Below are 14803 nucleotides of genomic sequence, written 5' to 3'. Positions count from 1 at the left end.
ATACAAACAGACACATAGCACAGCGGTAAAACACCAATGAGGCCCTTTTCATCTGTCAAAAAATACACAGTAATTATAATCAGCATTAGCGTCTCCATTATTATAACAGACTCTGCCTTCACTTCCCCTGTCAGAGAATCTCAGTTTGAACTCTAAGCATTACCAGCATATGTTACTGTCCTCAAGTTTAAAAGAATAACCTTCACACAAAACACTCTGATTAGTAGCTCTGCATCATCTTGTGGAAAATTTTGATTAAACTAAACTTACATTTATTCATTTGGCAGACGTTTTTATTCAACTTACAATACATTATAATTGAAAAGTTGTTCTGTGCTTTGTTCTGTTTTCCAAAGAGTGGTTGAAAACTGTCTGAGAATAAGTAAGGAATAATTGACGACGGGCCATTGAATTATTCAAAAAATAATGCACACCCGAGGTGGTGATGCATTATTTTTCTAATAATTCAATGGCCCGGAGTGAATTATTCTGCTTATACTACGGTTACCACACCTCAAGACATAGATCATATGATATTTAAAGGGATTCGTCTGGTTTTTGTACTTAAATTGCTATTGTGAGTAGGATTATTTCATCCGCATCTCATCCAACGCCTCTTTCGCTGGTTCCAAAACGTCATTTTAAAGCTGGTAACGGAGGCTTGAGCCATTGATAGTATTCTACTGCAGTTATTAATGAAGTTATTAAAAACAGAGCGAGAAAGACAGAGACAGGCAGAGAAAGAGAAAGAAAGAGAGAGAGAGAGAGAGAGCTTGTGTGAATTATGCTAACTTTGTGCATCCCTCAACTGTGTTCTGCAGCACAGTCTCTAAACAGCGCTGTTATTATCTTGTTAGTGAGAAATGTTATGTGTATTTACTTTCGGGAAAATCATCTGTCTTGTTGTTGTTTTTGTTAGTCCTGTAATTTCTGTTATTACAGTTTTACTATACGAAGTGATATGGAACTGTAATGCGGTCAAGAGAGCTGCCTGGAACTACGTTTGCCGTGTGTTTCTCAGAAAATAATTGCACACCTCAGAGCATTCGTCAGCCAATCAGATGCAAGCATTCAACGGCCCCGTAGTATTATAATGATTATTCTATTGACAACCCTAATTTTTAACAGTAAAAATTAAAATGAATGTGTAAATCTGCATATACCCTACGGTTCTAAAGCCTGAGGTCTGAAAGATTTTTAACAAGTCACTTATTCTCACCAAGGCTGCATTTATTTGATCAAAAATACAGTAAAAACCATAAAATTATGAAATATTACAATTTTAAATCTGTGATTTCTATTTTAATTCAATTTTAAAATCTAATGTATTCCTGTGATGACAAATTGGAATTTTCAGCAGCTATTTCTGAAGTCACATGATCCTTTAGAAACCTTTCTAATATGAACAATAAGAACAAATATGCTTATGAAACATTTCTTTTATTATCAGTTTGAAAGTTGTACTGCTTCGTATTAACGTGGAAAACACAATAATTTTTTTTTGTCTTTTGTAACATTACAAAAGTATTTACTGTCCCTTTTGATCAATTTAATGCATCCTTGCTGAACAAAAGTATTAATTTCTTTCAATATCTTACAGTATCCAAACTTTTGAGTAGTAGTGTTTAAGTATTGTTTTTTAAGTGTATGTTACTTTAATATGTCACATTATCATGTTACAAATTGCAACAAAATGCTTTAAAAATGTGTTTTACCTTTCCTTTCTAGTTTATTTAACAGTACAGAAAATGTTTTTTTTTTTCTTTTATCTTTTGGCTTTGATTTGACAAACATAAATCATACAAAAGCCAGTGAATTAATTTTCTCACACGTTGTCTTTATAATATAACCCTTAGTATTTATCACATACAGTATAAATGTTTCTTAAAAAGATAAAAATACACAGCTGCTTTTACATTTTAGCAAATAGGGTCACAAGGAGATAAACATATTTGAAGGTCCTCTGCATCAAAAAGTTTGAAAGCCCCCCCAAATTGGGAACAGGGAAGAGGGGTAAGAAAAATCCCAAACTATTCCTCTAAAGTCTTCAGTTAACTTCTACCTCCGTTTATCTAACAGAGAAATCAATGCTGCTGGGCTTGATTAGCGTACGTCCAACCCTGCCTGAGACTTAAGTCACTCAAAAGCTTGACATGAGTCAATACATGCCAGTTTCCGGTTCAGTCTACTGATTACTGATTAGAGGGAACTGGCACTATTTTTGGCTGATGGAAGCTCTTTAAATCAGATTCCAGAGCTGTAGATAGATGAGTAACACAGTTATATGTGGCCTGGTAGAAACTGTGAGCAGAATCCAAAGGACCGGATCTGAGGCCCGCAGCTGAGCGCTGATTGACTGAGCTCTCACGCTGTGAATCTCCCACTAGCTGCATCCTCTCTACTGTGTTTAATGTTTCTGCTAGGCTTTACGACACTAGCGAGTGACAATGAGGGCTAAAAACAAATCTTCATGTCACAGTTCATCTTGCTGAGAGAGAAACAGGAGACAGAGACAGAGAGATAGAGGAATGTCCCAGATGAAAAGACCAGCTTAGACCAGCATAAATTCCTATGTTGCTCCAAGACGGTTGTATATATAATGACAGAAGTATTTTGAAAACTATATTACTGGAAAATGTGTCATCAATAAGGAAAAGAGGAAATGTACAATTCAATATATTCTTACTACAATACAGAGGGCCCATCCTACAATACAGAGGGTGACTGGTTATCACGAGAGAATAATAGGGTCATTGGCCTAGATCATTATTAATTATCTCCACAAAAGAGAGACTCAGTTTCCTTTATCTTTTTTCATCCACTTGTCTGTTAAACATGAAATTATCTCATTTGGACTTGCTGCACATTAAATTAAACTTATCCTGGTCTGGCAAAGTGCTGGACAGGTTATTCTAATATTATAAGTGCTACGCCACGGCTATTCAAACTGAATTTATGGAAGGTGGTAATCGTATTAGAGGTCATTGACTTCACCTTAAACAGTGAGACAACACAGTATGTTGAACACATGTCTCTATTAACTACCTGCATCATCTATTCAGAACAGGAATTCAAGTTAGAACTTGTCTTTTAGAAATTGTGCATGTCGAGAAACTGTACACATCATATTATATATAAAAAACAATTACATTTTCTCTGAATCACTACTTTTTATCTTAGCAATTAACAATGGGTTAGTACGGCAACTTATTCTACTAACCCTAACCTAACAGTCTACAAATGCTCTAATGAGAGTTAGTTGACATGTAGTTGCAAAGTTACTTACAGTTAGTAGAATGTCTAAAGTGGACTATTGAAATAAAGTATAACTTTTTTATTTTATATTCATTTTAATCTATGAAGATACATTAATATTATTAATAATAATATATTCACACTGCTGTTCATAAAAGCTTGGGGTTAGTATGATTTTATGTTACTGAAAGAAAATTCTTATGCTCACCAAGTTTGCATTTATGTAATCAAACACATAGTAAAATGGCAATATTGTGAAATATTATTAGAATTAAAAATAACTTTTTATTTATTTATTCCGGTGATGTCAAAACTGAATTGTCAGCAACAATTACTCCAGTCTTCAGTGTCAATATGCTCCTTCAGAATCAATTTAATATGCTAATTTGGTGGGTAAAAAAATACCTTTCTTATTGTTATTTCAAAATCATTTTAATTTATGAAGTTGCCTAGAACAACTTTAGTTATGGCAGAGGATATTTAATATAGAGAGGGAAACCTCAGACTGCAAAATTATTATTTTTCTTTTTGGGGGCTTCTGCCAGCACCACTAGTCCTGCTAAATAGGATATACCAAGGAGACACAATCAGTTTACCAATAAACTCTCTATTGTCCAAGCCATCTTAAAAAGCCAAAGCAATTTAGGAACACTTTGTTCTCTCTGAAAGATCTCTTGCTCAGAAGCCAGCTAATCAAATGTCTGAGGAGTCTATCTTCCGAGTCACTGGTCAAGCTCTCTACACACTTAAGGCAGGGAGGAGGGGAAAGGATCTCTAAGGCTTCATTACTAGATAGCAGCCCAGGGCACATGGTCCTCTAGACATGGCTGAAATCATATCCATTTGTCTTCGGGGACAGGTACTTATTCATCCGCACCTTAACCTGCTGCAGCGGAGCATGCCCTACAGAGGGACCATCAACCATAGAGTTCTTTTCACACACAGCTACACTCTATTAGTTTTTTTTTTTTTTGGATTCCGTAAAAAAGGATGGGATGTTTTACACCCTTGCCTAAAGAAAGGGGCGAGCAACTTTACATTATTTTTGTTTGCTTTTGTACAGCTATGGTTACAAACTTTTTTCACCTCCCTACACTTGTATTTTGAGTGTGATTCATTAAAAATAAAGCTACAGATGAATTTGTATGAAAGCATTTTTCTTTTCAAAATTTCTAAAGATAATCACAATAAAATCATCATGAAGTATTTGGTCACAATAATCGTTTAGTAAAAATCTAGCAACGTGCTAACATAAGTCTCAATTTGAATCAGCAAGTCAACCCCTAAAAAATCATCTTTTATATAGTACCCATTATGCTCTTTTCATTCAGTTAGGCTGATGATACATGGGTCAACTTTTTGAGCAATTTTTCCAGGCAACTTTTTTGAGCAATGTTGCTTGGGCATTTTCACATTGAGAATGGATAACAAATGTCTATCTGGATACTTTAGATCGGTCATGGGCCCTGTGTCTCATCTGGTTGCCCGTTGGCAACAAGATTGCTCGAAAATTTGCCCCGTATTAGTGTTTTATGACTAAACAATCCATGCTTTGTTTTACCCAGTAAAAAACTGATGTGGGTAATTAGCTTTATGATTGTGGAAAATATTGGCTCGATCAATGAGAATGGCTTTTATCTGGTAGCTGGATAACTGCCTAACTAACTGCACCTTCATGCAAATCCTCACCCTCATCTACTCTGAACCAGTCAAAACCAGCCATATCAAGAAACATATTTAACTTTACCCAGTTTGCTCAGTCAGTGAAATGTATTGCAAGGCCAAGAGAAATACCATGAAATGCAATGGATAAGGGAAGATGTTTACCAAATAAATAAATAAATAAATAAATAAATAAAAATAGATAAATAACAGCTTCAGGCCTCTTGGACTTAAAGGCCTGTGGGCAACAGCCCAGTCGGCTCTGTGGTTAATCTGTGAATGCCCAGATTCTTTTTTCCTCACTCACAGTCCATGCTCTTTTTTCTCAAACACATACAGAAAAATAGCCTTAAACACATAATGAGCAATGGAGGTAATAATGCTGAATAATTTCCTCTCTGTGGTGGTAATAAGGGGTTGTTAATGTGGTCACTGATTGGACACACTGTGAGAGAGCTCCTTACGGCCATTTACTATCAGTACATTGAAACTACTCACCATAGTCAGTGTCATAGAAGATAATGAACTTCTGCCAGGTATACTCCATCACCACTTGAAAGATGACATCATTTAGGTAGACGGGAGGCCGGACGAAGAGAGTGTAGTCGTCTGGTTGGGGGTGACTGGTGGATGGGCAGCTAGAGCGAGGAGTGCCCGCGGGCGCCCTCTGGATGAAGAGGTGCGGGATGTGCATTGCGTCAGCTAAAGACTGCAGAGACCCCGCAGACATACAGCCGATAGAGCTGACCAAGGCTAGGATACCTCTGTTCATCAACTCGCAGGCTGTGGGCGACACAGAGAGAGAGAGAGACGGGACAAGATTTATAATGACTTACTTTAATCTAACATTCATCTGATTTAGCTTTTCAGAACTTCACAAAATGATAAATAATAGGTGACACTCTAAGTAACAAAACCATGACTATATACATGTTTGTTTTAATAGTCTCTGACAATCTATATAAAATGGTAAAATAAGACTAGGGAACGTGAGAAACTTTACATTTATTTATTGATTTATATTGGTTTGCTGGTTTTGAGGCCCATTTACAACAAGAGCAACAACTCTAAAGATAACTATATTAATGTCCACACCAAGGGATAATAATGTTTTGTTAATTATAAGTACACGCTGCAGTTGTCATGTGGATTCTGATTGGCTCTTAGTGTTTTTATTGTTCATCGGCTGGACAAAAATGTTCTTAAAAAAAATTCCAACAAAAATGATTCCAACAATAATTTACTTTTTTTTATCAAATCACATATTTGGTCTAATCACATGTGATAAGAACAATTATTAAAACTTTATAGTTATCAATACAGTTATCATCCTTTGCATGAACGGCCCTTTGGCTGGTTTCTAAGCCTGGTCAGGCTGGTCTGTTGGTTAGTTATCAGTTGTTGGTTGGTTTGATGGAAGACCAGCTGCCCTCCTAGCTAGACTGGACAAACATAAACCAGACTAGCTTAAATGGACAGTTGACAGTCTAATGGTTAGAGAGTCTGACTTGTAACCCAAAGGTTGTGGGTTTGAGTCTGGGTACTGGCAGGGATTGTTGGTGTGGGGAGTGAATGATCAGTGCTCTCTTCCACCCTCAATACAATGGCTGCCCACTGTTCTGGGTGTGTGCACTTGGATGGGTTAAATGCAGAGCATGAATTCTGAGTATGGGACACGTCACTCACTTATTTCCCTTTTTTTCAGTCAAGTAACCATGTGGCTTGCCATCTTGGAGAAATATATATTTTATGGTTCAATCCCTCAGCATAATCACAGGCTGGCAGCCAAAGGTGGTGGTGATCAATATGTCTTTACCAATGGCTTTAATTAGAACTGTGCAAATATGATTATTTTCTCTCCATTTAGAGATTCATTAACAATTCAGCACTTTTAGAGACTCTCCCATCTGAATACCGCCAGACAAAAAAACATTTGGGAGTCTATCACACAGACTAGGGTGTTTATGGAAAAGCATACGAGGAAACCAGCGCTCTCCAGCATAAATACACAATTTTAACATTTTTATTTGATAAACATTCCATTCATAAGCACTTACTTATACATTGCATAAACAGATGCTCATCAGCACTGATGCAGCTTTAATAGTGCTGATTGGTTACTTTTTTTTGCTGCATAAATGCTTTAGTGCTTGACTATTCTGATTGAGATGCTGCAATGATTTATATAATTGCACTCCGCAACCTAATGCATAACTTCATTTTATAATGAAGCACAAGTCTATTTCCAAAGAAACGAAAGTCCCTCCCATGAATAACCTCACTCTTTTTGCCCTTGTTCAGTTTGTGGCTCCCGGATGTGCAGTAAAGCTGATGTCAGACATGAACATTCATCTCACTTGACTCATTTTATTTAAAGTAGCTGAAGTTGGGGAAGGTAAAATGCAGTATGTCAAAGTGGGCCATGGAGCAATGTAATTTTGCCAACTCTGGCAAAAAAAAAAAAAAAAAAAAATAAAGTGTCAACCAAGGGCAGAATGAAAGGAAGCAAGATGCAAACAATAGCGCTTAAAAAGCAAACTGCAAGATCGAGGCTCATTGGAAAAACATGCCTCTACCTACATTTTTTTTTTTTCAAAATTACAAAACTGTACTTGTGCATACAATTCAATACATTTTCAAGCTGAAATGAACACTAGTGGCAGTTAAGCACACCAACAACTTTAATTCCTTTTCACACAAATGCTTACAGGGGGAGATTAATGATTAATAAAGACTTACTTTTGCACAGTTCAGTGCACAATAATATGTTATGATCTCAAAACACTTTTACCATAGTGTGTGATTTGTAAATTAATACATTCTGATGCTTGACTCACATAACCAGCTCCGTACTGTATGTGTGGTTTTCTGGCATAGTTAACTTGCTTGGTAACTCACCTGGTACAGCACTATATTTGCAATGCAGAGGTCTTTCACAAATCCCGTCAAACACAAGTTATGACACTCGAAAGAGTTTAAAGACTTGTAAAAGTAAGCTGAAACTGAATGGTTTTTATCTCACGTTTGCTTTGGTTAAAAATGTTGGTTAGGTTTAGGGTATGCGGTGCATTATTTTCAAACACAAACCTTTTAGAGCAACTCACCGCAATTTGCATCACAACCAAAGTAATAACATTTTGCCAGATTCAAGTTAATCTGTTTCTAATAAAACTGAATTTATTTTAACCTTCACTCACTGGACATTTCACTTTGAAATTGTCATAGAACATATAAGAAACAAGATTAGTTTTGCAGAAATGTCGCTAGCACTAGCATGTCTTTCCAATGAGTCTGAGTTGGAAAAGGAGGCTTTGTGCAAAGTAGGCATTTTATGGCACCTCATATTGAAATCATTCTATGAATGAACTTTGTAAACTGATTCAGGGGATTTTGTTTTCTGATCAAAATCTGGGACTCGTTCAGCGTTGTTGAGTTGAAGAGGTTTTTGAAGCTTTGATTATGGGCATATTTGGTATCAAAGCAATCTTTGTATAAATGTTGAATATTTAAAATTATTTTCATATTTAAAAGCTTTTACTCTGAAAAAAGAACAGAAAAAGCTATTTAAAGGGATAGTCTACCCAAAAATGATTTTTTTTTTTTTTTTTGCATAAGATCATTTACTTACCCTCATATCGTTTCAAACCTGAATACATTTCTTTCTTCTGCTGAATGCTGATAACCAAAGTTTCATTTCCAACAGACTTCCACTGTAAGTTTTGTCCATACAACAGAAGTCACTGGGAACAGAAACTGTTTAATTACCAAAATTCCTCAAAGTATCTTCTCTTATTTTCCAAAGTAGAAAGAAATTCAGGTTTGGACTATACTTTAAAGGTCTCAACAAAAGCTGGCAACCCTTAAGAATGAAAGTGATCATCCAATTAAAAATAAAAGAAATAAAGAAAGAAAGGATCACTGGGTTTATCCTCCACACTTAAGTTTTAATTATGAGTTAAGAAAACATGATTCTTTTGAAACAAAAGGGACTACCAATAATTCTAAAAATACACCATAATGAAACCTTGACATTTGATCCCAAAAAAAGTGTGGAATTATAATGATTAACTTAACGCATGCAACTTAATTGATTGAATGCACAGGTTTTAAGCTGAATAAGCCAAGCTCCAGTTAATAAGATCTTGTTTAATGAAGTAGAGCTTTTTGCACTGCCCTCCGTTATGGATTGGACTGACTGAAAATGGAAAGACTGGCTAATCCTTACTTATTATAGCACTTCTGTGAATTAGTGCTATGATCTGTCAGTGATCCACATTCCTCTTAGGTCTTGCTAACTATGTTAGCGAAAAGCAGCGCTGATCAATCATTACAAATGGAGTCTTATAATTTAGCTATTTGTTTGATTACACATGATCCCATCAAGTCTTGACATGGTCCGTTAAGTCTTGAATATTAAACCTTCAACTGAAGTTAAAAACACAAGCATTCATATTTGCACTAATTAACACCAGGGATTGCATTATTTCCCAACACTTTAAAGACACTGTGCTATCATGTTGCATTAAAATTAAAATAATGACTTATTTTTCTTTGAAAGTAGATAATATTCCATATAAGGGCAATGACTTTATTTCCTCAGTCGTAGCATTAGGGAGCATGATTCATTTCAGAGAAAATTGCTTATCTACAGTATGTTGTATTAGTTAAAAAAGGGTAAAAACAATTTACTTAAAGACTGTTTTTTTTTTTATCTCTGTGTTTTTGAAGTTGACTCAATTAGGACATTTACTGTTAATTAGTGTAATTTTACATAAGTAATTCATGTTCAATATGTTTCTTCCCAACCTAATCGTGATTGTGCTTATTATAAATAAGTGACACACTTTTCAATTCCATTTCATTAAAAATACAAAACAGACAAATACTGTTTACGGCTCTGACATATCTCCCAAGTACCTGACGTACCCTTCACATACAACTGATGCACAAACATTACAGTTTCCCTGTAACCACAACACAAAATATTTAATCTTTGCATCTCTAATTAATCCATCTTCATTCAATCCACTTATAAATATCACAAAAAAAAAAAAAAAAAAAAAAAAAAATGATGAATACAATTTTACATTTTATTTTTGTTATTTCTAGTACAATTTTAAGTAAATGTTCTATTTCTATTATATTCTACTAATTTTATTAAGCAATGATTTGCTCAATATTTGATTCATTCATTTTTTTTTTCATTCAAATTTTGCCCAGTTGCTCAAAAGGGATAGTAAAAGACATTTATAATATTATAAATGATTTTTTTTTTAAATGTTGTTCTTTTGAACTTTATATCTATCAAATAATACAGAAAAGAAGGTTTCCACACTATTAAGCAGCACAACTGTTTTCAACATTGATAATTTAAGAAACATGATTTCTGATTGATCATGTGACACTGAAGACTGAAGTAAAGGTAGCCAAAAATTCAGCTGTGCCATTACAGGATTAAAAAAATAAATAATAATACAATTCTAAAATATATTAAAATAGAAAAACACTTTTTTAAATTGTAATAATATTTCACAATATTCCTGTTTTTATTGTACTTTTAATCAAATAAATGGAAACTTGGTGAGCCAAATATACATTTTTTTTCATAAAAAACTAAAAAACTATTTAACAGTGGTTAAACAGTCCAATAATTATCATTTTATTTATTATTTGCCCATATTCAGATTTTATAAGCAAGCAAATTAAAGTTTAAACTCAAAATGACCAAATCAATCAGACAAATTCATAAAAAGAAAAGAAAAAACATACAGTATGATTCATATGTGCATTAGACATCAATGCATCAAAATCTTTCTTTCTGGACCTCACATGTAGTTCTGTGTTCCCAATAACATAGGGATGTGCAAGTCTTAGCAAGTCCAGAGTGCAACACACAAATCCCATCTGAGAGACATCGCCGCAAGCACAGACTCCTGACAGATCAACATGAGCGAAACCTAATGTAAATCTCAGCTGCTGCTGTCACGTTTGCACTCCTTTTTTCTCCCAACATGCTCACCTCCTCCCTCTGCTCATACCTGTGGGTGTATTTGTTCACTTCTATTTTGAATAAATAGACCTTTTCAGATTTATAAATACATGCAAAAGCAGGAGAGATAAACCTGAAGACAGAAAAAAAAAGTCAACACAAATGTTTTGAGAGATCTGGTTTAGTGCTTAGCTTGTGGTCTCTCACATCTATCTATTTCAGGAGTCCTTATATTTCTCGTCACCACTTAGACACACACACACACACACAGAGAGAGAGAGAGAGAGAAACACAAACACAAACACAAACACACAGAGACCCTTCTCTCCCTTGAAAATCTAACACTGTTGAGCACTCCAGATAAATTTGTCCCAGGAGAGCACTGGCTTTTCTTTTTTATAGTGGAGGCTTTTGCTGCTGTCATTTTTATGAGGAAGATCTGCAACCCCCCACCCCCCCCCCCCCCACCCCCCAAGGTTAGCCTTACCACTGAAAGGTGTTTCATTCTTATCATTGGAAGGAATTGGGCACAGTACTAGCTTAGAGCAAACAGATATTAGATATCTTTAGATTTGTCTTCAGCTCATATTGTAATGTTTTCAATTGCTTCTTTGGGAATTAGATACTTATCAGTTGTTTAATTAGAGATAGATTGCTGGACATTGTTCTCTAATTACCCAGAGAGCGTGAATGAGCCATTCTGGAGAGGAATTAGCATTTGTTAGCATTATCTCCCACATGGTGAAATATTGTGTCGTTTACATTTTTGTTATTCAGCAAGTTACACACTTAAAGAGAACATGACATCAAAAAAAAATTCTGTGCCATTGTGAGCAACTAATTTGTGCATGCATTTTTTTTTTTTTTTTTTGAGGGGGTGGTATCCATTACTTCCTCTTTAAGCAGGAAGTTACTCTCAAACCAGGAAATACATATGCAAGACTTGCTCAGCTCATCTTAATACAACAATACAATTATGCTATTCAAAGTCATCCTGCTTTCTTTTCAAGTACAGGATTTTTTTTTTTTTTTTTTTTTTTTTAAATGTCATTCTGTAAACAACTTGTTCTACAGATCTGTGTACACGTGTAATGACACTGATTTTGATAATGTTGACAGATTGTTGATATTTCTTTGTCTTGCCCAGGCAAAAATTTCACTGGCCTTGAATGAATGAATAAATGAATAAGAATTATTATTTTCATTGTTGTCCGCAAACTTGTTTTGTTATAAATGGCAACAATTTAGCACAAATAGATAAAACAGTGCAAAGATAAAAATGAAATGGTTTAACTGTATTCCAGTTAAGGATGCACTGATCAGAATTTTTCATGACCGATTCCAGTTGCTGTTTTTTTTTTTTTTTTTTTACAATCAAATATATATTTATAAATGTATACATTGTTTATTTGCTCGGTTACTGGCCAAACTGGTCTTATAATCATTTTATAAAACTTTTTGTTTTTGTGAAAACCTGTATCTTGAACTGTAAATCATGCTTTTTACAGTCATTTTACAGTTGAATGTATTACTGTAGCCATTGCCCTTCTGCACTCATATGGTATTAATTTCAGTTGTGTAGGTCTTAAAAAGTCTTAAATTTTAGCTTAAAAATTCTGCAGATACCCTGTATTACAATTTTTATTTAATGCTTCATTATTGTTATTTTTAAGAGTAAGAACATTGAACATTACTCATAGATCGAATACAAAACTATACAGGTATTCAAGGGCAGGATTTAAGATGGTTTAGATCCTACCTGTCTGATCGCTACCACTTTGTTTATTTATGTGAAGAGTCATCTCATTTATCACCAGTAAAATATGGAGTGCCACAAGGATCTGTCCTAGGTCCTCTGCTATTTTCAATATACATGTTGCCCCTTGGTAATATTATTAGAAAATACAGGATTAGTTTCCACTGTTATGCTGATGATAGTCAACTATATACCCCAACGAGACCAGATGAAATTTCTAAATTATCTAAGCCAACAGAGTGTGTTAAAAATGTAAAAGTTTGGGTGATCAATCATTTTCTCCTATTAAATTCGGATGAGACAGAGATATTACTTATTGTACTAAAAAACAGTACTCAGAATCTCGTAGATTACAATTTGTAACTAGATGGATGTACTGTTACTTCCTCTACAGTCAAAAATCTGGGTGTTATATTAGACAGCAACTTGTCTTTTGAAAATCATATTTCCCATGTTACAAAAACAGCATTCTTCCATCTTAGACACATTGCCAAGCTATGAAACATGTTACCTGTTTCTGATGCAGAAAAGCTAGTTCATGCATTCATGACCTCTAGACAGGACTATTGTAATGCACTGCTAGGTGGTTGTCCTGCATCTTCAATAAACAAGCTACAGGTAGTCCAAAATGTAGTGGCTAGAGTCCTTACCAGGTCAAGAAAATATGATCATATTATTCCAATTCTACAGTCTCTGCACTGGCTACCTATTAAGTTCCATATCAGTTACAAAATATTATTACTTACTTATAAGGCCCTTAATGGTTAAGCTCCTGCATACCTAACTAGACTTCTACCACGCTGCAATCCATCACGCTCCCTAAGATAAAAAAAACACTGGACTTTTGGTAGTACCTAGGATAGCAAAGTCCACTAAAGGAGGTAGAGCTTTTTCACATTTGGCTACTAAACTCTGGAATAGCCTCCCTGATGATGTTTGGGTTTCAGACACACTTTCTCTGTTTTAAATCTAGATTAAAAACACATCTCAACATTCAAATAATGCATCTCAAAATTTTGGACTGCAGTTATATCTAATCAAATGCACATTATTATTCTTTAGCTTGGGTTAAACTACAGTAATTAATTATACTTGGTTGGAACAGCGGCTATGCTAATTATGTCTCTATTTGTTTCTCTGTTTTGCCACTAGGATTTACATCCCGTGGTAACTAGGATTTACACAAGCTCCAGTCTGGATCCAGAACACCTGAGAAGAGATGATGCCAACCCCTCAGAGGACCTCAGATGATGCTAACCCTGAAACAACATACAGAACTACCACATTTTGCTATAAGTTTGATTGCATCATATAATAATTGCTGTTCATAGTGTTCATCGTCTGTTTGATTAAGTCTTTAATTGATTTTTCCATAAAGTTCTGCCATATGCACATAAACTGACAGTCACCACTGATAAGCTACTACTAAATATTGTAGAAACTTAATTTTCTGTAAAGTTGCTTTGCAACTATTTGTATCGTAAAAAGCGAATTGAACATTTCTTTGGTAATTCTGAAACTTATAACTTTACATTATGCATCTGAGATCAATCTATTTTATGTCAGATATCAATAGATTTAGGAATTTCTTTTTTCTTTTTAACATGTTGTATCACATGTTTTCGACCATACTTCTTCACCCAAAGAAAACAGAACCGAATGCCAATAACCATCTCTGCTACAACCCAGCACGCTTCCTGCACGGCAGATGTTTGTCAGCGTGCTCTGCAGGAGCTGTTTAGAAATGTGCGATGCAGTAAGGGAAAACAAGTCAAACAGTCCCGGGTGGGAGAGTCTCCAAATGTCAGGATGTAAGTGCTTGATGAAGGGACGGTCTCGCGGCATTGACGGGATCTGTTTCTGTATGCCTGTTTGTGTAATGAAGACGCGTGCACAAGCGTGCCAGCTGGCTGCAACGAGAGGATCAAATCATTGCAGTGCTGCAGGCACACCTGGTGCTGCGCACTTAAAAGATAGGTATAGGAAGAGCAACCACAGCCAAAGAAAAAGTCAAGAAGGGATGGAGTGAAAAAAAAAGAGCTGAGGGAAAACTACTCTGAACTTCCAAATCCCTGCGGTTAAACCGAGTGGGTTCCTATTTTGAAAGAGTGTTCTTGTGTGTGCACCCTGCTGAAAATAAC

General features: G+C 35.2%; 1 protein-coding gene across 5 annotated transcripts in view; it reads right to left on the bottom strand.

Moving 5' to 3' along the window:
- LOC109050830 (glutamate receptor ionotropic, delta-2-like) overlaps window positions 1-14803 on the bottom strand; it is a 367305-nt gene that overhangs the window by 148695 nt on the left and 203807 nt on the right. For all 5 annotated transcript variants that reach the window (XR_006160661.1, XR_006160662.1, XM_042762408.1 and 2 more), the window contains exon 3: window positions 5416-5700. Coding sequence is in view for 3 of the 5 variants with exons in the window: in XM_042762408.1 (XP_042618342.1) it covers window positions 5416-5700 (285 nt within the window). In the remaining 2 variants the exon portion in view is untranslated. The remainder of the gene's footprint in view (window positions 1-5415; window positions 5701-14803) is intronic.

The sequence above is a fragment of the Cyprinus carpio genome, chromosome A8, assembly GCF_018340385.1.
Source record: "Cyprinus carpio isolate SPL01 chromosome A8, ASM1834038v1, whole genome shotgun sequence".
NCBI classification, from domain to species: Eukaryota; Metazoa; Chordata; class Actinopteri; order Cypriniformes; family Cyprinidae; genus Cyprinus; species Cyprinus carpio.
Note: the sequence above shows the minus strand (reverse complement) of the source record. Positions and strands in the feature narration are given on the sequence as shown.